Consider the following 26,884-nt stretch of genomic DNA (forward strand, 5'->3'; position numbering starts at 1 on the left):
ATTTACCACATTTGAAGAGGCTGACAGGCTCTGTAAGAACATACCACACAATGGGTAAAAGTTGCACCCCTGGGGGGCAGGAGCGGCCCAAAGTTGCCCCATTGACTTACTATGGTGTAGTAAGCCTACACCATAGAAACCGCTTTTATATTGAACATAACTCTGGATCACAGTGTCATAGAGACAAAGGGGCAGGCTCATTTTACTCAGACGGCCAATCAGTCTCTCAGGATCATTGTGAAGCTATCAAGCCACCCCCTAGCAACCATTTAGAGCTCCTTAGCAACAAGTTCCATAGACTTCCATTGAAACAGATCAAAGGGATATCTCAGGATTTAAGAGTCATAGAAACATGAGGGTGGGCTCGTTTGATTCGGGGCAGCAAACAGCCAATCCTGAATCACCTCAACACATCCTAACCCCTCCCTAGCAACCATTGTCAAGCACCTTAGCAACACAAATACAAAGAGGGATATCTTCCATTCTGAATGTCACAAAGGCGTGGGAGTTGGTTTATATCCTTCATACTGACAAGAAGCCTTTGGAGTTTCATGATTGGCAGCTGCCAAGCCACTCCCTAGCAACCAAACAGAGTACCCTAGCAACCATTTCGCACGACCTATATCTCTGCATCAAAACATTGTATAGAGATGGGGGTTGGTTTATACATTCACATTGACTTTGGAGCTTCATGATTGGCAGCTGCCAAGCCACTCCCTAGCAACTAAACAGAGTACCCTAGCAACCGTTTTGCAAGACCAATATCTCTGCATCAGAACATCGTATAGAGATGGGGGTTGGCTCTTTTGACTCATGTTAGCAAACAGGACTTGCTACATGCTACACATGCTAGCAGTGAATAGCTACATGCTAATATTGATGAGCTAAGTGCTAAATCATGCCAATAAAATGCTACAAACTCAACAGTAACCATCTTTGACAACTACCAACCACCTAGTAACACCATAGAAACCACCCAGATTACCCTAGCAACACCCTAGAAACCAACCAGAACACCCTAGCAACCACCCAGAACACCCTAGCAACCACCAGAACACCCTAGCAACCACCTAGCAACACCATAGCAACCACCCAGAATACCCTAGCAACCACGTAGCAACACCCTAGCAACCACCCAGAACACTCTAGCAACCGCCTAGCAACCACCCAGAATACCCTAGCAACCGCCTAGCAACACCATTGCAACCACCCAGAACACCATAGCAACCGCCTAGCAACCACCCAGAATACCCTAGCAACCTCCTAGCAACACCATAGCAACTACCCTAGCAACTGCCTAGCAACACCCTAGCAACCACCCAGAACACCCTAGCAACCGCCTAGCAACACCATAGCAACCACCCAGAATACCATGGCAACCATCTAGCAACGCCCTAGCAACCGAGTGGCGAGTTTTGCCACTGCAAGCACCACTTCACATTTTCTTCTGGAAATGTACATTCTAGTTCTTCTTATTATTATTATTCTGGACAAAGTTTGACGCGCTACTCCTCCCGCAGCTTTTGTCACAGACCCACGAATGAGGCGTCAAATCGTGCGGATTATTCGGGAATGGTGTGCTATGACTTTTATACGCGATCGGGGGTACGAAGTTCACCCCAGGTGCGAAAAACGGCCCAAAAAAAACGCATAGACTTAACATTGTGAAAAACTTTGACGAGTCATAGCGTAGAGCTCAGATTTTGCAGAAACGTGTGATTTGCCACATTTGAAGAGGCTGACAGGCTCTGTAAGAACATACCTCACAATGGGGTAAAAGTTGCACCCCTGGGGGGCAGGAGCTGCCCAAAGTTGCCCCATTGACTTACTATACACATTGCATCAGGATTTTGTATTGAACATAGCTCTGGATCACAGTGTCATAGAGACAAGGGGGCGGGCTCATTTTACTCGGACGACCAATCAGTCTCTCAGGATCATTGTGAAGCTATTAAGCCACGCCCTAGCAACCAGTACCTTAGCAACAAGTCCCATAGACTTCCATTGAAAGAGCTCAAAAGAATATCTCCGGATAGAAGTGTCATAGAAACACAAGGGTGGTCTCGTTTGACTCGGGGCAGCACACAGCCAATCATGAATCCCCTCAACACTTCCTAGCCCCTCCCTAGCAACCATTGTCGAGCACCTTAGCAACTAAAATCTATAGAGGGATATCTTCCATTCTGAATGTCACAGAAGCATGGGAGTTGGTTTATATCATTCATACTGACAAGCAACCATTGGACTTTGATGACTGGCAGCTGCAAAGCCATTCCCTAGCAACCAAACAGAGTACCCTAGCAACCATTTTGCAAGACCTATATCTCTGCATTAGAACATCATATAGAGATGGGGTTAGAACACCCTAGCAACCACCTAGCAACGCCCTAGCAACCACCCAGAATACCCTAGCAACCACCTAGCAACCACCCAGAATACCCTAGCAACCGCCTAGCAACACCATAGCAACCACACAGAACACCCTAGCAACCACCCAGAACACTCTAGCTACCACCCAAACTACCCTAGCAACCAACCAAAACACCCTAGCAACCACACAGAATACCCTAGCAACCACCCCAAACACCCTAACAACCACTCAGAAAACCTTAGCAACCACCCAAAACACCCTAGCAACCACTCAGAACACCTTAGGAATGCCCTAGCAACCACCTGAACAAAATGAATAAGCCATATCTCAGCACCAGAACATAGTACAGACATGTTTGTTGGCTCATATGCAATCATGTACGACACCCTAGCAACCGAGTGGCGAGTTTTGCCACTGCAAGCACCACTTCACATTTTCTTCTGGAAATGTAAATTCTAGTTGTTGTTGTAATTGTAAACTATTTGTAATTGGTTACAATTTCTAATTGTAAAATATGTATATATAGATAATTTTTTTTGTCCTTGCATTCTTTGGGATCCTGTGACACACCTGTCTGAGGCTAATTAATATGCAGCTCATTATGTATGTGGCACATTATCCGGCCTTTGTCTTCTCAGGTGTGAACACGCCTCCACGCATATTGCCTTTCCAAACAAAAGGTGTCTTATAAAATTTAAATCAATGTATTGTTTTGTGTAAATGATTAGGCAGGATGATTTTCAGATCATTTTGAAGCAAAAATTCTAGGCAACAACACTCATTAGTCAAAAGTCTTGTGGACACATATTTAGTATGTGTTTTGTGGCCTTATTTCAGACACTTTAAGTTTTAGTTTTCTCAATAACCACGCATAAACATTATTCTCTAAAAAATACAAACATGTACATACAGGTTGCTCACATATTACGGTAGCCCCGTTTATGCTATATAGAGTGAATTTACACCTTTGCCATTAACATGTTTATAAATAACTGAAAAAAACACAAATGTCAGAGCATGTCAGAACACCTGAAGGACCCCAAAAACCCATTAGATCTCAGAGGGTTAAGATTTGTGCTGGCTACTGTATACAGGCCACCAGGGCACCATACAGACTTTATCAAAGAATTTGCTGACTTTCTATCAGAGTTAGTACTGGCTGCAAATAAAGTCCTAATTGTTGGTGATTTTAATATACATGTAGATAATGAAAAAGATGCATTGGGATTGGCATTTAAAGACATTCTTAACTCTATTGGAGTTAGACAACACGTGTCAGGACCTACTCATTGTTGTAATCATACTTTAGATCTAATATTATCACATGGAATCAGTGTTGATGCTGTTGAAATTCTGCAGCAGAGCGATGACATCTCAGATCATTATCTAGTCTCGTGTAAACCTCATTTAGCCAATGCTGCAAAGCCGACTCCGTGTTACAAATATGTTAGTCCTATCACTTCTGCCACTAAAAATTGCTTCATTAATAATCTTCCTGATCAGTTTCATCATCTCAACATCCCAGATAGCTTAGAAGAACTCGATATTGTGACAGAAACTTTTAACTCTCTTTTCCAGCACTTTAGACACAGTTGCTCCGTTGCACTTAAAGATGATCAAAGAAAATAGTCCAACGCCGTGGTACAACGAGCACACTCGGGTATAAAGAGAGCAGCCAGAAAAATAAAGCGAAACTGGAAGAAAACAAAACTAGAGGTATTTCGATTTCATGGAAGGATAGCTCGATTGCATACAGAGAGGCCTTAAAAACTGCCAGATCTGCTTATTTTCAACCCTATTAGAAGAAAATAAATAAAACCCTAGGTATTTATTCGAAACAGTTGCTAAACTGACGAAAAATAAAGTTTCAAGCCCAGAAGTTTGCAAGCAGCACAACAGTAATGACTATAACTATGCAACCGTCTACTACAGCAGGGGTTCTCAAACTTTTTGGGACCAGGGACCCCTTAGAGCGGAGAAAAATTTCCAAGGACCCCCTCATAACAATAACTGTCTGTGATTAATATGCTTTAGCATATTTAAATATTTAAAAAATAGCATATTTCATCCGACCAATAAAATAAGTGTTTTTAATACAAAAACAGCCAACCTTCAAATAATTATGTTCAGTTATGCACTCAATACTTGGTCGGGAATCCTTTTGCAGAAATGACTGCTTCATTGCGGCGTGTCATGGAGGCAATCAGCCTGTGGCACTGCTGAGGTGTTATGGAGGCCCAGGATGCTTCGATAGCGGCCTTAAGCTCATCCAGAGTTTTGGGTCTTGCGTCTCTCAACTTTCTCTTCACAATATCCCACAGATTCTCTATGGGGTTCAGGTCAGGAGAGTTGGCAGGCCAATTGAGCACAGTAATACCATGGTCAGTAAACCTTTTACCAGTGGTTTTGGCACTGTGAGCAGGTGCCAGGTCGTGCTGGAAAATGAAATCAGCATAAAGCTTTTCAGCAGATGGAAGCATGAAGTGCTCCAAAATCTCCTGATAGCTAGCCGCATTGACCCTGCCCTTGATAAAACACAGTGGACCAACACCAGCAGCTGACATGGCACCCCAGACCATCACTGACTGTGGCATTTCCTTCTCCCCAGTCTTCCTCCAGACTCTGGCACCTTGATTTCCGAATGACATGCAAAATTTGCTTTCATCCGAAAAAAAGTACTTTGGACCACTGAGCAACAGTCCAGTGCTGCTTCTCTGTAGCCCAGGTCAGGCGCTTCTGCCGCTGTTTCTGGTTCAAAAGTGGCTTGACCTGGGGAATGCGGCACCTGTTGCCCATTTCCTGCTCACGCCTGTGCACGGTGGCTCTGGATGTTTCTACTCCAGACTCAGTCCACTGCTTCCGCAGGTCCCCCAAGGTCTGGAATCGGTCCTTCTCCACAATCTTCCTCAGGGTCCCTCTTCTCGTTGTGCAGCGTTTTTTGCCACACTTTTTCCTTCCCACAGACTTCCCACTGAGGTGCCTTGATACAGCACTCTGGGAACAGCTTATTTGTTCAGAAATTTCTTTCTGTGTCTTACCCTCTTGCTTGAGGGTGTCAATGATGGCCTTCTGGACAGCAGTCAGGTCGGCAGTCTTACCCATGATTGCGGTTTTGAGTAATGGAACAGGCTGGGAGTTTTTAAAAGCCTCAGGGATCTTTTGCAGGTGTTTAGAGTTAATTAGTTGATTCAGATGATTAGGTTAATAGCTCGTTTAGAGACCCTTTTCATGATATGCAAATTTTTTGAGATAGGAATTTTGGGTTTTCATGAGCTGCATGCCAAAATAATTAGTATTAAAACAATAAAAGACCTGAAATATTTCAGTTGGTGTGCAATGAATCTAAAATATATGAAAGTTTAATTTTTATCATTACATTATGGAAAATAATGAACTTTATCACAATATGCAAATTTTTTGAGAAGGACCTGTATACTTGCTCTCTTAAAGCATCTTGACGCATTATAGTCCTTCACATCTATTGCAATCTCAAAATTCTGGCCAGTTGATAATACCAAGAATATCGAAATCGACTGCTGGCGGTAGATCCTTTTCCTGTTTAGCACCAAAACTTTGGAACAATCTTCCTAAAATGGTCCGGGAAGCAGACACAGTATGTCAGTTCAAATCTAGACTAAAAACATCTCTTTGTCTTAGCATACACATAACACATTATAGATTTCTATAATTCAATGTTAGGCTGCATAGTTTAGATCAGCCGGAACCGGGAACACTTCCCATAAATCCTGGTGTACTTTGTACATCATAAGAAGGATGGCGAATGATGAAGGACCATCGCATGGATACGACGACAACGCATCCCTGAAGTGCCAGCCTCATCAGCACTGTGAAGGCCTCATGGACACCTCAACAAACTCATCTCCATACCGGCGTGATGACTTCGACCCCCAACCAGATGGAACTGGATAAATATTGTGAAAGTTCTGATCCCATCTGACTTCGTACCAATGCTAAAGAAGTGTCAATGCTGCCTAAATCATAATCATACACTGATCGTTCGTTGGCCAAAGGAGGACTTGCCCCCTGCCTGGATTCTCCCAAGGTTTTTTTCTTCATTCTGTCACCTGATGGAGTTTTGATTCCTTGCCACTGTCGCCTTTCTTCGCCTTTGAGAACCCGTGGCTTTTGGAATTCTGTCATTCTGTCACCTGATGGAGTTTTGATTCCTTGCCACTGTCGCCTTTCTTCGCCTTTGAGAACAAGTGGCTTTTGGCCAAAATTGCCAAAATTGGCTTTTGGCTTGCTTAGTTGGGGACATTTAATTTTATTTTAAACAATACTATTACAACATTATTTTCCTGTCATCTCTGCAAAGCTGCTTTTAAACAATCTGTATTGTAAAAAGCGCTATATAAATAAAGGTGACTTGACTTGACTATAAACAAATCTCTTTGACCTAGCATACACATAACACATTATAAACTAGGCTATTTATGTTAGGCTAACTATTTATGTTAGGCTGCATAGATTAGGTCAGCCGGAACTTGGAACACTTCCAATACATACTAATGTACTTGGTACATCATTAGAAGAATGGCGTCTACGCAAATATTAGTCTCTCTGTTTATCCTGAGGTTTACCGTATTCCGCCAGATCCAGGCCGTATCCAGATATGATGAAGGACCTGCACCTGGACACGATGACAACGTAGTCCTGAAGTGTCAACTAGTCTCTCCCCTGTGAAGACCTCCTTCCCTTTAACTCTGTACATATAATAATTCAGGGACGCATGGATGCGCGAAAGTGACAAAAAATCTGTATTATGAATTTTTAAGGCCAGACAAGTAATTTGGTGAGGTCAATTTGTAAAGAAAGACTACGCGCCTGCGCACATATATATTCAAACGTGCATACCTATAGACTAAACACGTGATATACATGTGCACGCTGTCAGCGTGTTTCACGGGTTCGCGTTTTTGAAGCTTGCACGGAGATGATTGCAGCAGCTGGTGCGCAGCAGCTCAACTTACACCAAGCACAGTTGCTGTAAGTTAGATGGTTCGCAAAGTCAACGTCCCCAATGCCAGAACTATTTAATTGCAGCATTTCCTACAATTAACAAGCAACTCCCTAACACAGAACGTTTTGTTTTTAATATCGACTCTAATGATGTCATGGACAGAGACTCACAGAGTCTAAAGAAAGATTTTATAAATCTACTTATCCAGGAAGTAGGGATGATACCTTTTGTTTCCGGTCCTATTCCTTCTCTTCGTACAGAAGGTGAGAAATTCAGCCGTTTATGGTCTCTCCATGTATGGTTACAAAACCACCGTCAAGATAATGGATTTCCCTTTGTTGATAATTTTGATTCTTTCTGGGGAAAATATGAACTTTTTAGTTGTGATATGTGTCATCCACATGAAAAAGGGGCATACCTACTGTCTTCTCATATTGACTTCCTTCTGAACACTATCGGATGAAGGGACATTGCTAGGACATCTAAATTAAAGGTGGGTTTTCTAGTTATGTTAGGCATAATAATCTCATACTTATTAACATAGTTATCAATGTAAGCACTTGTAATCTGCCTAAACTAGCTCCTTTGCAAATGTAATATTGCCCCTCGGACTTTAAAACAAGACAAGGGCTTGGGTTAATGCACATTAATGTTCGAAGCATTATCCCTAAACTAGACATGCTAGACTTATGGGTAAATTATTCCAAATCTGACATTTTAGTGTGCTCTGAAACTTGGCTCAAATCCTCTGATGGTGATGATGTTATTGTAATTAATAATTATAATGTCTTTAAATGTGATAGAGCAAAAAAGGGTGGAGGCGTTTGTATGTAAATAAGGATTTAAAGGCCACATAATCTTTTAGTATCTCTGTTCCTAAAAAAAATTTAGCTTCTTGTTATTAATGTAGAAATCTTTTGTAATGTTTGTCTCTGTTGTTGGAGTTTATCGCCCCCCATCTGCTACACAGGAAGCAGTCACTTCTATTTTTGAATCACTTACCCCTTTTAAAAAAGCAGGAAAAATTTCTAAGGTCTGGAAGACGGCCTTATTACGTCCACTTTTTACGCAATTGATTTAAATGATTTAAACAATTATAGCCCCATTTCTAGGCTTTAATGTCTTGTGAAAATATTTGAGAAAATAGTAAACTTGCAGCTGCGCTCCTTTTTAGATGAACATTGCATTTTGAAAGCATATCAGTCAGGCTTCAGACCTGGTCATAGCACCGCCTCCGCTGCTACTCTGGTTCTGAATGATATTATAGTGGTACTGATAAAAAGAAGCATTGTGCACCCCTGTTTATTGATTTATCTAAGGCTTTTGACACTGTGGATCATCAATAACTTTTAAATAGGCTGTCATCAATTGGAATAGACCTGGCTGCCTACAGATGGTTTGAAAATTATCTAACAAATAGAACACAGTGTGTTTCCACTGAAGGTATCAAATCAGGTTTTCTTGATCTGATGGCCGTTCCACAGGGATCGATTTTAGGTCCGGTTCTTTTTTCTATTTATACAACAATATTGGTTTAGCTATAAACAACTGTCAACTTCACCTCTATGCTGATGATACAGTTGTTTATGCTATTGCCCCTAAAGCTGATCAGGCCCTTTTTGAGCTCCAATCTACCTTTATAGCCACACAGAAGGCTTTTGTTGAATCGAAACTGGTAGTTAACGTAGGCAAAACAAAGTATATGCTCTTTTCAAATAGACAACAGATAACAGGTGATGATTTATTGCACACTGGATGGTGCCTCCATTGATCGTGTTCATGTTTATAAATATTTGGGGATCTGGATCCCCAAACAGGCTCTCGTTTAAAATGCATGTGGATGAGTTGGTAAAGAAACTAAGAGTTAGAGTGGGTTTCTTTTATAAAAACAAATCTTGTTTGATTACAATGTACCCTTAAACTAGATGATCTGGTGCCCTTGTGGCATTTTAGACGTTTGCTTAAGGATAATTTTATACTGACTGTATTTGTTTAATGTGATTGTTTTGGCTTTTCTTTTTAATTGCTTTTAATTTATTTTTGCTTGTTTACTGTACATTATATCCTTGGCTGTATTTTTCTGTGTGACCTACACAGGTCGTTGCTTTGAAAGAATCTATATTGTTAAAAGCGCTATATAAATGAAAGTGACTTGACTTGTTCTTTGACTTGTTTTTTTCTTGAATAATGCTTCCTTCTTCTTCCACCAGACACACCGCTGATCCATAGGGCTGAAAAGATCCAGTTTTGTGAATGCCAAAACAGAAACAGAATACCAAAACTTCTGTGGCTTATTTATATGATTTTGAGCAAATTGGAGCTGACTTTTCTTGTGCTTTTTGGGTCAGTAGTGGTGTAGACTTGGAGTTCTGGCATGGAAATCATCTGCGTTTAGTATGCACCGTACTGTCCAAGCTGAAACTTCAGTGTCTGTTGCCACTAAGTCTTGCTGTAGGTCTTTTGCAGTGACTCGAGAGGTTTTCTGAACCTGCCTTCTCAGACATCTGGTTGCAGCCATTGATAGTTTCCTTTTTCTGCCAAGTCCAAGTAGTGTAAGCACTGTTCCTTTAACTTTGAACTTGCGAATTATGCTTCCAATGGTGTTTTTAGGAACATTAGTACCTTTGCTATCTTTTTGTATCCTGTTCCTTGTATGTGAATGGTGATGATATCTTCTCTTAACGTTTTGGACCATTCTTTCGACTTTGTCACATTTGACTGCATGTTAGAAATATGACTCAACAAACCTAACCAGTTCAGGTATTTCATGTGTTCTAGCTCAAGCAAACATGGTAGAACTAATGAAGCCCTTGATTAGTTGTATCAGGTGTGTGGCGCGAGCAGGACGAGGCCGAAGGACGTGAGAGAACGGCGCGAGGCCGGTGGCGTGATTAATGATGAACGACACCTGTGAGACACACTGGTCTCGTATCTCTCACGGAGGAGCGGAAGCATAAAAGGAGGAGCGACGCCCTTGAAGATCGAGAGAGGAACAGGCCTGGTTTTATGTGTGAAACCCGTGAAGAAGGAGAAACGCGCTGTCAAAGAGTCCTTGCTGCTGTGGGGAATCCGCGGTGCTATCGAGCATGGTGGGCAGAGTCCGTCACCATGGGCGCTCGAGGCGGTGCGCTGGAGGGAGTTGCCGGGGGGACGGTCGAACTCGCTACCGGCCGGCTGGGTGCTGGAGGGGCGGCTGCCATCCGTGAGGGAGCGGAGGAGTCTCCGCCATTCGCCGAAGCCTGCTGCCATCCGCCATGAAGGGGAGGAGCAGGGAACTGGGGACTCCTGCCTGCCCGAACACGGAGGAGCCGTCGCCGTCCACCAGGTGGCAGAGGAGTGTCGAGCCGTCCACCGAGGGCTATCCAGCGCCACCGCCAGGCACCGCGAAGAAGATCGCCTAGCTGGTGGAGGACCAGATGGCAGTGCGTTGTGGGAACCGGAACAAGTTTTTCACAATATAACAATAAAATACATACAATAAAAAATCAGTCGCCATAAAAAAACACTATTTCAATAAAAAATAATTTCAGTCCTCCTGATGTTTCTCTTGTATACTTTCCTTATGTGGGCTTCAAGATCACAAGCACCTTTATTTGACACTAACATGTACATGCCAGCTTTGCAGGTCATGCATTCTGATTCACACGGATCCTGACCGAGACGAAAACATAGGAATTTTCTCTGTGAATCATCTGTGAATTTAAATTTGGACTTTTTTTACGCTGTTCCACAGTGTGCCACTGCCATGTGCCACTGTTGACAAGCAAACTCGCTCCGTCTCTTGGCTGTTGCCATGGTGCTGATGGTAATGATTGAGATGCAGTTTGACCAATGTTTGCGTTACATAAATTACTTACTGACCAATGGTAGCGTGCGAGAAGGCGGTACATAAAGCAATGCAAAAACGCACACAATGAATGGTGACGGCAGAAAGCAAAAGCCGCATCCCGGACATTTTGGGCGATCTAGAAATCCCGGGCGGACATATTTTTTTAGGTCCAAAAAGAGGACATGTCCGGGACAAAGAGGGCGTATGGTCACCCGAGTTTACACGATAACGATGAGCTTAAAACTGAGAAGTTTTTCCCTTGTTTTCTCCACGTACATACATTGTCAAAACGATCCCCATTCACATGTATCTCCGAAAACAACTAAAAACACTGTATTCTGCTGCCAGGCCATTAGATGGCGATGAAACACTATAGACTAAACACATAATACGCATGTGCATGACATCATCGTCTTCAGAGATTCGTGTTTTTGTTCTTTACACAGAGACACTTTTTATAAAAATTTTGAAACACGTTTTCAAAAGTTAGCATTTTCATGCACCCAAAACGCTGTTGTCGTGTTAACAAACGGCCAAAACAAATTAAAAGTTTTATGTTTTTAGAAGAAAACAGTGTTGTGTAAAACAGCCCCTTTAAATTAAATCAGAATAATATGACACTATAGTACATGCTGTTACCAATAAAGTTAATATTTGCACTGTCACTTCAAATACATTTTTTATTAGGTAACTAGATATTTCACTCGATTGTTCTTCCAGTTAGGCAGTCACTTGTTCTCATCGCTTGGGATCACTTTTTTAGGAAAATTTTTTTGCCACTCTCCCACGCTGCATTTCAGTGTAAAAAAACATGACCGTGCATATAAGTAATAATCACTAACCAGTCTTACCAATGATATAAAACTTTATAATGATTGTTTTATTAACAGGTTCTGGTCCTCTAATCTGGTCAAACAGCATTCCACATTGCTAGTCTATGTTTGCGCATTCCAGACGGGCGGATTGTCAGTCTGTGCATTAGCGTTGGGTATTTTTCAGTGACTCTTTTTTCAGGTTAGATTGTTGTGTGAAGTCTGAATGACTGTCTTTATAAGTGAGTCATAAATCATTACTCAACAAATTTGTTAAAAAACGAATTTGATTAATTCACTAGCGACTTTTTGCTTAATTGTGTCCTAAATGTATGCACTCTATATGTGAAGATAAAGTACATACTTTTAGGTGAGTAGAAGAAGAGTATGCAATGAAGTTTTGAACTGAATTATCACAAATTCTCATATGGGTTTGTAATCAATGCTAGCCGCTTGAATGTGCAAACAATGATTGTGCAAACAATGAATGTGCAATCTCACTAACGTATATAGCGATGTCCCAAATTGTACGGATGGAGCAACATTTTTAATTTCCCTCTAAATTTGATAGTTGGAATGTACCCCTAGTCCTAACTTTGTGGACTTGGGTTTCACAGAGAATCATATTTCTATGGCTATGTCTTAGATGTGTTCTTAGAAATTTTAGTAGATAGGACACATGTTGAAATATAACTTGTATTAGAAATATAATCAATATTTGTTTTATCCATCTCGCCTGTGTGGTCTCTATCAAGTGATTAGCAAGAACACTTTGAAACTACAAAACAATGATTTACAACTACCTCTCACACATTTCCCTTAGATAAAGTATTTATATGCATTCAATTTCAAGTTAATCATGTGCATGCAATTCTAAAAAAATCTGCACCTGAGGAAAAGCTCAAAGTGTTTCACTAGTGCCCTCAGGTTCTTTTCTGGTATGTGCATCTTCCTCAGGATTTCTGGAAGTTTCACTAAAACAAAAAGGCATAAATAAATAAATAAAATAAATAAATAATTTAACACTTTTGAACATAAAAAAGAAGCTGATATTCACCAAATAGCCGAAGCAGGTGCTGAGAGCCATAGAGGTAAGAGGGAGGTGGAAGCTGGTCGCTTTGAGGGTAGTTATCCGGTGTCAGTCTCCAGCTCAGAACCTAAAGACAATAACATAGAGGTTAGACAATTTAATGAGCTAATTCTGTAAATGAGATTTATAGGCATACAAGTACTATTGCACCAGATCATGCTAAGAACAGGTCCTACATCTCTAACAGTGCTAACATACACAAGGATAACGTTTAAAACTGTACAGAATATAAGTGCAGCTAGGCTGATCACAACATTAATATCAATAGCAGAGAAAATCTCAATGCCAATTTTGACACCACATTCTGACTCCCCTCTGTTAAATGCATGTATCAAATGTCTGAACCTGTGGTTCCTTTTGTGGGAGCACGATTACCATTGCAACATTTTAATCAGTATAATAAAATTATACATATTTGTGATGCAATGCTTGCCCACCACAAGCCATTTATCTCTTACTTTATTAACTTTTCTGTCACCTACTGTTTAAAACTCCCAAATCTCCAGATTATGAACCCCACATTCACAGTCTATGTTTGCAGTGAAATCAAGAAAAAAAAGGTTTTGACAAAGGCTTTTGACACTCCGCTTTGCTATCTTTCCAGAGCTTGCTTAATATTTGCACTTTAAGACAGTGACATTTAAATTAATTATTAAATTTAATTAATTATTATTTAAATGATCAATTCAGTTTATTAAATGTTCATGGTAATCAAAAAATGACTTGTGCTACTTTAAAGCCTAAGTTAGTGTTTAATACTGGTGTTTATAGACTTCTCTAATTCAATATTAGGCTGCTTAGATTAGGTCAGCCGGAACTGGGAACACTTCCCTTTAATCCTGATGTACTCGTTACATCATACGAAGAATGGCATCTACGCTAATTTTAGTGTCTTTGTTTATCCCGAGGTTTTCCTGCAGCCTGCCGGATCCAGGCCGTTTCCAGATCTGACGAAGGACTTTCGCCTGGACCCGATGACAATGCAGTGCTGAAGTGCCAACTAGCCTCTCCCTATGGAGGATCCCTGTACCACTCTACAGATAAAGCGTTGTGGATTTTTTTTGGTTCGCGTACCTACCCGAAGTGATAAGATAAAATAAAATTCTGCATCAAAATTTATAGACAAGACAAGTAGTTTGTTTAGACATGGTTTGTAAGGAATTACAAACCTGCACACATATATTCAAACGCACATAACTATAGAATCAATTCTTAATGCGCATGTGAACGCCATCAGCGTCTATCACAGGTTCGCGTTTAAAGTCTGTTTAGAGAGAACGGTGTCGTCTTAGCGGCCCCTAATTTAATAACAAACTATCATTTAGACGGAAGTGAATCAATCAAAACTAACTTTTTACAAGAACCACTATAAAACTAAACCAATCTCTGTTACCTTAAATTATATTTTTATCTCTGTAAAGCTGCTTTGAAACAATCTACATTGTTAAAAACGCTATATAAATGAGGATGACTTGACTTGACACCAGGTGTGAAAAACCATTAATCTTGGTTTGACCACTTGTGATCAGATCACCAAAAACACATCCAATGCCAAGTGATTTCTGACAAGTCTTTTAATACCCATTTAAGACAAGTGTATTATTACTTTTTATATACATTCATAATCATTTGTAATATTATATTTTAAGAATCATACTTTTTGGAAGACATGTGGGTGAGAGAGAGAGAGAGAGAGAGAGATAGAGAGAGAGAGAGAGAGAGAGAGAGAGAGAGTGTGTGCTGGAGTTAGAGACTGGATGTATATGCAGTGTTTTCCACCGAGCACAGTATATACATTCCTATGCTAAAGGGAACCACGTGTTTCTCTGGAAATGTATGTGTTCCCTTTCGAGAGGTCTCTCCTATTGCGTAATGCTTACGCTATGGGAAAACTCCTTTTCTCGAGAAATATTGAAGTCTTTATGTAAAACGCATTGCAGCTGCACAGCATACAGTAATGAGCGAGGCAGCTCGGTCATTGGCTGTGCTGCGGCAACTTGCACGAACCAATGACGGGGCGACTCTGAACCCGCTTCCAATGAGCGTGCTTCGCGTCCACGCGCGTCAGAGCCCGCCAGGATGGGCGTGGCCAAAGGCTATATATTGGGCGCCCCGTCGTCTGAGTTCTTTAGATTTAATCTCCTTCAGCAAAGAACCTTCTCTTCGCTGATCCTCCGGATTGTTGGAGTCTTTCGCCGCCGCCGCCGTCGACAAGCCTACAGCAGGACGCCGGCGCCTTCAGCCGCCTTCGATCACCCTTCTGCTAAACCATCCGGCGCGCATCACTATATCCTTTTTGCAAAGCTAATCAGTGTTCGCCCCGCGACACTTTTATTCTAAATGAGCAATTTTTAAGGCGTCAAATGCCTTACTGCGCTTCGTGTCGAGGCCCTCTCCAAGACGGGGATCGCCACATCATCTGCGCCCGCTGCATGGGACCGGACCACGCAGAGGCTGCCCTTACTCGAGGCGGATGCCCCGAGTGTGACGCCCTGGGCCTCACCGAGCTGCGCGCTCGCTTCGCCGTCTTCACCGCGAAAGAGCCCACCTCTTCCGTGCTGCCATCTCCTCTGGTCGAGCCGCGAAAGAAAAAACGCCGCTCACAGAGGCTGCCTGAGCACGTGGTTTGCAGTGATGTCACGCCGGGTCAATCCCCGCGTGCTTCACCGCCACCCGAAGATTCCCTGCCGCCAGTCCAGTTCACACAGGCGGACCAACACCCCTCCAGCGGAGCGATGGGGCTCGTCTCGTTTGGCGCGTCAGGGGATGACGATGACAAGGATGACAGCTTTTCCTGCGATGCTGCATCCGATGACTGGCCGGGCTCGTCTATCGACCCCGCGCCGTCGACACTAGCGGGCACGAGCGCGGGCTCCAGCATGGACTCAGAGATCGTCCGCGTTCTCTCCAAGGCCGTGGAAGACCTCGGGCTCGATTGGTCTTCCCCGGAAGAACCCGCCCGCAGCCGCCTGGACGAGTGGTTCCTGCAGGGGCGCCGACAGGCCCCTCGACAAAGACCCTCCCCCTTCTTCCCGGAAGTTCACGACGAACTCACGAAGTCGTGGAAAGCCCCGCACTCCGCTCGCCTGAAGCCCTCTTTTTCTTTGTCGCTCTCCTCCGTGGACGGCGCAAAAGAAAGAGGCTATGAGGGGACTCCACCCCTCGAGGAGGCCGTGGCCAACCACCTGTGTCCACCCTCCAACGCTGGATGGAAAGCTAAGGCTTCTCATCCCTCGAAGCCTTGCCGGTCCATGTCAGCTCTCGCCAGTCGCGCAAACGCCGCCGCCGGCCAAGCTGCATCGGCGCTTCACTCTATGGCTGTCCTACAGGTGTTTCAAGCCAAACTTCTCCGCAGTATGGACGAGTCTGGACCCGAGCCTGAGGCATTTAAGGACCTGCGCAGCGCCACTGACATAGCGCTACGAGCCACAAAAGCCACCGCCCAATCCATCGGCCGTGCTATGGCTAACCTGACTGTCCTTGAGCGCCATCTGTGGCTGACGCTAACTGATATGAAGGATGCAGATAAGGCGTCTTTCCTCGATGCGCCGATCTCCCAAGACGGCCTGTTTGGACCAGCGGTGAAGGAGTTCTCCGAGCGCTTCACCGAAGCCCGTAAGGACTCACAGGCTATGCGTCACTTCCTGCCTAAGCGATCTAGCTCATCGCAGAGCCGCCAACGGCCGCCTCAACAGCAGCGAACTAAGACGGCGCCCCCCGTTTCTCAGCCCAAACCTGAAACGGATTTTCGACGCCGCTCGCGCTCGGCCAACAGGAAGCAACCGCCCGAGCGACGGGGACCTCGGCCCAGGATTGTGCTGAACCCAGAGCCTCGTAAGTCCTCCTAGCCACAGGGAGGAAAAGGGAGAGCGCGTGTCTCGCAAAAGCCGGACCGTTCTCTCCAAAACGCCTAAAGCATTACCCAGTTCCCTTACAGGCGGCTGGAAATGTCTATACAGCAGTCAATGTGCCAGCCACACAGCTCGCCCACCTGCAAACAAACGCCGTTTTTACAGCGACACACAGAAATCACATAAAGAGCTATTTTCTGCCTGTGTCATTAAAGGGTCACGTGTCCACACCAAAGTGCGCATTCCCACTTTTCAAAACTGTCAACGCAGTGCCAAATGTTGTCCCAGCTCAGGCTGGACGCCCCATAAATGTAGATTGTGTGCCAACTGTTACGTATGCACCACTACACACAAGCACTGTTCCCACAGTTATAAACACTTCCCCAGTAAAAGCGGGAAGTTGTATAAGAGTAGGCCGTGTGCCCGCTGTTATGCACGCACCCCAACTCACAAACACTGTTTATATGGCCAAAAACCCCCCGCCACGAGCGGGAAGTTTTATGAAAGTGGCGCGCGTGCCTACCACAGTATATGCACCCCCACCCATAAGCACTATGCACACAGTGTTAAACATTGCCCCATCTCACTCTGTGAGCATTACAGCGAGCGTGCCTGTAATCTCACACGCACCCCTGCACTCGGCATTCAGCAGAGCTGCTCAGCGCGCGTCCGCGCCGCTGAGAGCTGTAAGCTCGGTGTTAACACAGAACGATTCGCTGACGGGAGCCATACGTCACTACGACACGCCCCCAGCCAGCAGTCAGCCCATATCTGTGCGAGCGAAAGCTTGGGAAAATATCCCCGACATGCCGAAGTGGGTTTTGAACATAATAAAACACGGTTACTCGCTTCAATTCGCTCGCAGACCGCCCCGCTTCACAGCGGTGGTAGAGACGAAAGTGAGAAAAGATGTTTCACATGTTCTACGCACCGAGATGCTCAAACTGATAGAGAAAGGCGCTATAGAAACAGTCCCCCCCTCTATGAGCGAGGCAGGTTTTTACAGCCGCTATTTTCTCGTCCCGAAAAAGGATGGCGGTCTCCGCCCCATTCTAGATCTCAGACATCTGAACGAAGCTTTAATGATTCGTTCGTTCAGAATGATAACTACCAAGCATATCCTCGCGCAAGTTCGCCCGAGGGATTGGTTTCTGTCAGTGGATCTGAAAGACGCTTACTTTCACATTCCAATAGCGCCTCATCACAGGCCGTTTCTGAGATTCGCTTTCGAGGGACAGTCATACCAGTACACAGTACTACCATTCGGCCTGTCACTGGCACCCCGTACATTTACGAAATGTATGGATGCAGCACTTTCCCCCCTGAGACAGCGGGGAGTGCGAATACTGAATTATTTTGACGATTGGCTAATACTAGCACAATCAGAGAGCCAGTTAGTGACACACAGGTCTTGGATTATCAGTCATCTAGAGTGCCTAGGTCTAAAAATCAATTTTGCAAAGAGAATGCTATCCCCCAGCCAGAATCTTTCTTTTCTGGGAATAGTGCTAGACTCAGTGCAGATGACGGCGCGCCTCTCATCAGAGCGCGCGCTCACTATCCGGCGCCTTGCAACATTGTTCAGAGCGGTCGCGCGCGCCCCCGTCAAGCGGTTTCAGAGGATGCTCGGTCTAATGGCCTCAGCAGCAGCTGTACTCCAACTAGGATTGTTGCACATGCGTCCTCTCCAACGCTGGCTCAAAAGCCGTGTCCCCACTCGTGCGTGGCGCTCGGGCCACTTTTTAAGTAGGGCAAATCACGGCTGCATAAAAGCCCTGACGCCCTGGAAAGCTGTCGACTGGTATCAGTCCGGCGTGAGTTTGGGTGTAAACACAAGGAGAAAAATGATCACGACAGATGCCTCCAAAATAGGCTGGGGGGCCCTTTACGAGGGCAGGCCTGTCTCCGGCTTGTGGTCAAACCCGGAGAAGCGCCTACATATCAACTGTCTGGAATTGAAAGCGGTCGCTTTGGCTCTCAGAGCCCTGCTCCCGTACTTGAAGGACGAGCACGTCCTAGTCCGAACGGACAACATGACGGTAGTCTCGCATATAAATCGTCAGGGTGGACTCAGATCGAGCTCCCTGCACTCGATGGCCAGGGAGCTCCTCCTATGGTCCCAGCGCAACCTGCGCTCGCTGAGAGCAGCGCATGAGCCAGGCGTTCTGAACCAGGGAGCGGACATGCTGTCCAGAGACAAAGTTCTCCCAGGAGAATGGTTTCTACACCCCCTGACGGTTCAATGGTTATGGCAAACCTTTGGCAGAGCAGAGGTCGACCTCTTTGCCTCCAAGGAGAATACGCACTGCCCCCTCTTCTTTTCAAAGAGCACGGACGCGCTTGCCCAAGTCTGGCCGAGCCGCCCGCTGTATGCCTTCCCTCCAGTTGCGATGCTACCCCAGGTCATCAGTCGGATCAGGGAGGAGAAATGTGCAGTGCTCCTGGTAGCCCCACTCTGGAAAAACCAGACGTGGTTTCCAGAACTGATGCAGATGATACAATCTGCCCCATGGCCGATCCCACTGAGGCTAGATCTCCTCAGGCAGGCCAACGGGACGATCCTCCATCCCCGCCCCGATCTGTGGGCCCTCCATGCGTGGCCCCTCAACGGATTCCCGGGAACCTCCCCAGTGGAGTGTTTAGAACCATCACTGAGGCACGAGCGCCCTCTACGAGGCGCTTATATGCCCAGAAATGGAAGGTGTTCAGTGACTGGTGCAAGCCCAGGAACCTGAATCCTGACACATGCGAAGTACCGAGTGTGCTCGTTTTCTTACAAGAGCTGTTGGAGGCAGGCCGCACCCCCTCCACGCTCAAAGTATATGTGGCTGCCATAGCGGCATCACATGAGCCGGTCGAAGGACGCACACTAGGGAAAAACTACCTAGTTGTTCGTTTCCTGAGGGGCGCCAGGAGGATAAATCCCCCACGCCCCCCCTCGGTGCCGATTTGGGACCTGACCACGGTCCTGGACGCACTTAAGCGTGCCCCGTTCGAACCCCTCCGAACTGTGCACCTTAAACAGCTCTCGCTCAAAACTGCTCTCTTGCTGGCTCTCGCCTCGGTCAAGAGAGTGGGCGACCTGCACGCGCTGTCATCAAGCGCTACCTGCCTGGAGTTTGGACCTAACGACAACAGGGTTGTCCTCAGGCCAAGGCACGGGTATATTCCTAAAGTGCTCTCTACTCCTTTCAGAGCACAGGTGATATCTTTGGCCGCGCTATCGTCCCCAGCAGACGAAAGTGACGCCAATTTACTCTGCCCGGTCAGGGCACTCAGAGTATATTTGGAACGTTCTGCCCCGTTCAGACAGACAGAGCAGTTGTTCGTATGCTTTGGCGGCCGCACTAAGGGTCTGGCTGTATCAAAGCAGAGAATATCGCGCTGGATAGTTGATGCTATAGCACTGGCTTATGAGGCCAAGGGCCTTCAGTGCCCCTTGGGCATCAGAGCTCACTCTACGAGAGGCATGCCTCCTCGTGGGCGTGGTCGAGTGGGAAACCCATTCAAGATATTTGTGCGGCTGCAGGCTGGGCCTCACCGTCCACATTTATCAGGTTTTATAACCTACAGGTCCCCTCATTGCACTCTAACATACTGTCGGTCTAACTATGCATAGGCTGAGGTGTGTACATGCTGAGCATTATCTCCTCCCTCATAAAATCATATCTTTGCATCTGATATGGAGGATTTTTCATACATAACAGTACATAGAAATGTGCTTGTGTGTATATTTGGACGCCCTTTGGGCCGTTCCACGTTGTCCCTTTATAAAGCCCGCCTGCGGCTGGCTCGTTGGATAATTACTTCGCTAAAAAAAATAAATAAAAAAAAAACCTCAGGCACCGGCCTCCGGCTTAATAGGTGCGAAGTCAGCACGCACGACGTTTTACATGGCGTTCCCATAGCGTAAGCATTACGCAATAGGAGAGACCTCTCGAAAGGGAACGACTCGGTTACTAACGTAACCTCGGTTCCCTGAGAGGAGGGAACGAGTATTGCGTAATCTGCCGTGCTTGTGCTTGGTCAATTTGCTTCAGTCGATTGAACCTAAAGAACTCAGACGACGGGGCGCCCAATATATAGCCTTTGGCCACGCCCATCCTGGCGGGCTCTGACGCGCGTGGACGCGAAGCACGCTCATTGGAAGCGGGTTCAGAGTCGCCCCGTCATTGGTTCGTGCAAGTTGCCGCAGCACAGCCAATGACCGAGCTGCCTCGCTCATTGCTGTATGCTGTGCAGCTGCAATGCGTTTTACATAAAGACTTCAATATTTCTCGAGAAAAGGAGTTTTCCCATAGCGTAAGCATTACGCAATACTCGTTCCCTCCTCTCAGGGAACCGAGGTTACGTTAGTAACCGAGTCGTTTCTATGGTAAAGCAGTTTTTTTTTAGTCAGCATAAAAAAACTGAAAACTCTTTGTCTACGGCAGAGAGATGACTGATATGTTGAAGTGAAGACCTTTGTTTGGTCCACTGTCACTCCCTCTTATGTCTTTTATAAAATGGTAAAATAAATAAGAGATCTCTTGGCAAAATAACTGGTGTCTGTTTTCATGGAATTAAACAACAGGGGAAAAGCAGATTTTTAAATCAACAACCACCATAAATAAACAATAATACAAAAACAAATTCAAGATAACATTTTTATTAAGGAGGAATCATTTGTTTTATCAAGTCATTTATTATTTTCCCTATTGCTCGGGATGTTTCTGGGCTGCAACCTTTGGCCAAGTGAGTGTGTCGCTCCAGCTAAAAATGGCATGCAGCGCTTGTAAGGGTGGGAATTTTTCGTCTGTGTCTAAAGCCTGGGAAGCCCAGGGGCGTTATGCAAGCCAAAATTCTGGGGGGGCACAATCTGAGACGTTGCAATTGTTTTCATTATCTTCATTATGTATATATTATCTTACTGGCATAATATTTGAATAATATTGAGGCATTAAATCTATCATCTTACTGGCATAGTCTTTTACTAATGATAATAATATATTTTGTATTACTGCATTACTGTTGTATTATGGCAAGTAGTACCTCATTTAAAAGTTACTTGCGAATCATGAGCAAGTAAAGTGACCTGATAATAATAACGGAGGTTATATGAGCACATGAGAGAGAGGCTGACTGCTACACTTTCGTGCACTCTAAGCCTACCAGAGCCATAGAGAGAAAGAGTTGCGACACTCCCATAGACCGCCATAGGAACTTTGGAATGCGGAAGTAACGCATGTTGTGGAGCAGCCGATAGTTCCAAACACTGATAGTTCCAGCATTGAACCCCATTCATTTTCAGTGTTTCCTAAGTACGCTCGCTGGTAAATAAATGAAATTAATGTGTTTTTTTTAAACTTTTACACACATTAGCCGACCTCTCGTGAATCTAGTCAGTAGTTATATTTTATGTAGCCAGTTTTAGTTAATGTTTATTGGAAGATAATAGGTTAATTGCACCTATAGCTTACGTGACACTAACGTTAGCTAACTTACGGTAAACTGATGTATATAATATATTATATAATTATATAATATTATATATACATACACACACACACACACAATTCATTTATTTAAATAGGTTAGGGTTATGTGTGTATATATGCATATTTGTCAAAATGTGTGTTTGTGTAATATATATAGGCCTACATAAATACACATGCATTCATATATATATATATATATATATATATATATATATATATACATACACAATTAATATATTATGTGTATGGGTTAGGGTTAGTTATGTTAGATTGAAATGTATTCATACATGTGTACTGTACACAGTACATCGTATACATGTATTTGTGTGTGTTTTCTGATGAATGGTTTAGTCTATGATTAGGGTAGGATGAAGGGGTACATTAGCCATTCTGAAATGAATCCTGTTAACAGTTATTTAGCTACGTATTTAGGAACAGTTAATTCACTCATTAACTATCTCTCCGGTTTCATTTCATGAAGTTAATATTTACCGAACATTGCTGCAAGTATAGTTGTTGCTTTCTACGTTATGGGAGCAGTCCATTTCCCTCCTAAATCATTAATTTGTACATGCACAGCGTAATTATTTATATTTTATGTTGGTTGGAATTCTGAACGGACCGCCACTGCAGACCTCTTTGCGTGACCACGAAGGTAGGCTAATGGCTGAATCGGAATTTAAACGCAAGATCAAGGATCAATAGCCTAATACAGCCCAGTTGTGCTAAAATAAATATCATGAGACGTCCATTATCAGATGAGCCGCTAAAGCCAGTGCTACTACCCATGCGAACATGAACACTAAGCTTTTCCCTCCAAAAAAACCCTAAAACGTATCTAAATAATATACAGTATTTCGTTGTCACCCTGCCTCTCCAAATGCAAAACTGACATTAACTAAATGCAATAATGCAGTAACAGCGGAAAAAGTACTTGGGTGTGCGTTTTATTTTATATTTACCGTTCAATAATGTAATCGCTTCTGTCTGTCCCATAGAAGAACATGACAGCCAGCGTATGTTTTGGAACTACTGGGGCTTACATGAACCCACGTGACAGCCATAGCGGCGACATCAAAGCATGTCGCAACTCTTTCTCTCTATGGCTCTGAAGCCTACATCACGTTCATAGCGATCTGTATAATTACTATGCTGTAGCTTTCGAACGGGTAGCCTATCTTTTTTCACTGCATTTGAATTAGCTGCCTGATTTTACACCCTCTGAATTTAACACCCTCGTTTCTATGAAACTGAAAACAATTGAACCAGCTGGAGACTTTGACACAAGACAAAACAGAGCAGATGTTTCAAAACCGATCAGATAACGTTACTATGGCTTATTGGCTTTGTATGGCAGGCAGTAACGTTAGCCAACTAGTTTACGGTTAGACTAGGCTAGCTATCGATAACGTTACACTTACACAACTTAAGTTAATGCTCTGAATTCGCAGCTAATGTCAAATCCATAACTTTTTGATCAAGTTAAAATTTCCAGGTCAACCACAAATAATCACACTACCTTTAATTCTCTATAATAATTCAATGACGATTTGTTGCTTTGCCCACTTACCACTTCAAGACCATCTGTAAAACATTGCCAGTTTAACATGCGAGACGAGTGAGTTGCTTGAACATACACAGCAAAGATTCAAGAGCGCTACGCGCGTAGCGCTCTAGATTTGATATACACGGACACAATATTAGGAAAAAGGGGCGGGCTGATGCTGACCGATTTATTACATATCCAGAAGAATACATTTGTGTCGTTATAGGCTCTGGTAATTATGGACCACAATAGGAATAAAGTTGTGACAAAAAAATTATCAGGGAGGAAAAATCTGAGGGGGCACGTGCGTTTTGGACTTTGAAAACGCACTTTGAATGGGCATGACGCCACTGGGGAAGCCCCTCTAAGTTCTCCTGTTTCGACACAAAAACCATTAGCTAATGTTGCAATTGCTTTGTTGACTGCTGTCTGTTACAGAAAAAAAATGCTATTTATGCATGATAAACAGCATTTGAAAAAATGTTTTCAACATCGCTCATCTTACCACTGTCATTTTCTTGAGTCGGTCGAGCTGCATGTGTAACTAATATCAGGGAGAGCGCATGTTCTTCTGGCGGTAGGCTAGACCACCCACGAGGATGGGCCACGTTTGATGTTGTGTTTACAAAAGCCCCTTTCACACAGAGATTCCGGAAAATACACGGAAAAAGTGACCTGGGATTTGACCCGGGTTCGTTTGACTTTGGTTCATTCACACTGCAAGTGATTTTCCGGAGTCGGAGAGTGCGTTCACACACAACCTGTAAAAATCCCGTAAAGACACGTGACATCGATGTGACATGTAATGTCTCAGCAGCGTGTATAGTTTGCTTATGAGCTGCGATTTCTCTCTCAAGAAACCACGCTTGTGCATTTTTTTTTCTATGATTCGATCATAAACTAGCGCATTACGTACCGTTTCACGCTGGCGAACGATCCTGGCTTCAGCGCCATCATTACGACACGCCATTGATTATGGCTTTTGTTCACAGTCCCACAGCGCGCATTTCGGGACTGATCCCGGCAATGTTACTCGGTCTCCAACCCAGCATCGATCCCAGCATCAATCCCGGGTCGTGTTTGCGTTCACACAGAAGGTGTTCTGGCAATTTCACGGGATCATGTGTGAAAGGGGCTAAACAGTAACTGAAAATTCGTGCATAGTGCAACATTAAAGGAATAAAAGAGCATTGGATGAGTGCAAGTTAGAAATAACAGTTATTATTATCTCTTTCTATCCTATGCACTGTAACCATCCACACTGTAACCATCCAAAAATTTAAAAGTCTCAATTTTATTAACATTTAATCCATTTTCATTATTAATAGTGATCTATGTACAAGCACTGTAACCATCCACAAATGGGCACTTTAACCATCCACAAATTTAAAAGTCTCAATTTTATTAACATTTACTACATTTTCATTATTAATAGTGATCTATGTACAAGCTCTGTGGAAATGTATTTCTTTTTTCAGTGATCTATCAATCTATCTATCTATTATTTGTAATTTCATGTCAGGTTTTTATGGCTCATACAGTAGGATATAGCAGAAAATGGAGCTCATACGAAAGGAAAAAAAACAATTTTCAATAATATTGATCCATGTACAAGCTCTGTGGAATTGAATGTATTATTTCAGTGATCCATCAATCTATCTATTATTTGTCATTTGATATGTCAGGTTTTTATGGCTCATATAGTAGGATATAGTAGAAAATGGAAATCATACTCAAGGACAAAAAAAACACCTCAGTTTTATTAAGAGGCAGAATCAGCAAAAATATGCAATTGGTGCAGTTTCTAATATTTATATGTTCACAAAGTAAAATGAACGCTTGTTACAGAATGATAGCTTGTTATGTAAATCAATTAGATATTTGTAACAGTATAGCAGACTACTACATATGCACATATACAGTATACTACATAAAATATGTACATCATAAATGCACATAAATAACAGTTGTCACTCCATATATCCCAATAATACGTCTCAGTAAAATTATACTTTAATGCTTAGTATCAGTATTGGGTAGAGCTGCACGATTATCACAAAAATCATAATTGTCGATTATTCCCTTGAAATTGTAATTGCGATTATTAATTACGATTATCACAATTTACATTGAATATATATAGGCGTATTATAATACATGTTTACACAAAAATTGTTAACACACACACAAGTACTGTCCCCCTTTACTTAACATACACATGTAAGAATGACTAATAGTAAAGACTACTAATAGATAAACATTAGGACTACTAAAGCAATTAAATAGCAGTCCCAAACTAGTTTTTGTTAATACAATGTTGATATGATCCACCACAGTCATTAAAAAATATAAAAAAATAACACAAAGTGAACAAAAGTGGCATTTTTGGGTTATGGAAACGACAGTTACCATGATAAATACACAATACTAACAAGAACTGTTAATGAAACAGCTCCTGGTGAATAGAATGAAAATCATATCTGCATGCAAATCCTTCTCAGCTAACACGTGATTTATTGGTATTTTACTTTTATTTCGTGACTTACTAATTTACATTGTAACGACATTGCATGCACGTAGTTTCTTTTGCACTTTATACAGTGAAGCGATACACAGCGCGCGCCGCCGCATTTGCGCGTGCAATTGAAGAGTGCGCGCCACGAGCACAATATAACCGCTGACAGGACAGTAAAGTCCGTTTTTCTGAGGTGAAAGTCTTTATTTCAGCGTACACTTACGTCACTGCCTGGTATGTCATATTGTGCTGGGTTTTCTGAAGTAGTCGTGATTCGCCTCTCATAACATAATTATGCTCTAAACACACACACGCAGAGTGGATTTTCTTTTGTAATCGCGGTTTTGAACGATTACGTAATCGTGGCATCCGTAATCGTAATCGCGATTAGAAATTCGATTAATTGTGCAGC

General features: G+C 43.4%; 1 protein-coding gene across 3 annotated transcripts in view; it reads right to left on the reverse strand.

Moving 5' to 3' along the window:
• Positions 1–26,884, reverse strand: part of LOC143740254 (MSL complex subunit 3-like) — a 272,665-nt gene that overhangs the window by 23,668 nt on the left and 222,113 nt on the right. For all 3 annotated transcript variants that reach the window (XM_077232341.1, XM_077232344.1, XM_077232347.1), the window contains 2 exons: positions 13,051–13,150; positions 12,883–12,967 (listed from right to left, as the gene is read on the reverse strand). In XM_077232341.1, the coding sequence (XP_077088456.1) occupies positions 12,883–12,967; positions 13,051–13,150 (185 nt within the window). The remainder of the gene's footprint in view (positions 1–12,882; positions 12,968–13,050; positions 13,151–26,884) is intronic.

The sequence above is a fragment of the Siphateles boraxobius genome, unplaced genomic scaffold (assembly GCF_051911475.1).
Source record: "Siphateles boraxobius isolate OS27281-9 unplaced genomic scaffold, OSU_SipBor_1 17, whole genome shotgun sequence".
NCBI lineage: Eukaryota > Metazoa > Chordata > Actinopteri > Cypriniformes > Leuciscidae > Siphateles > Siphateles boraxobius.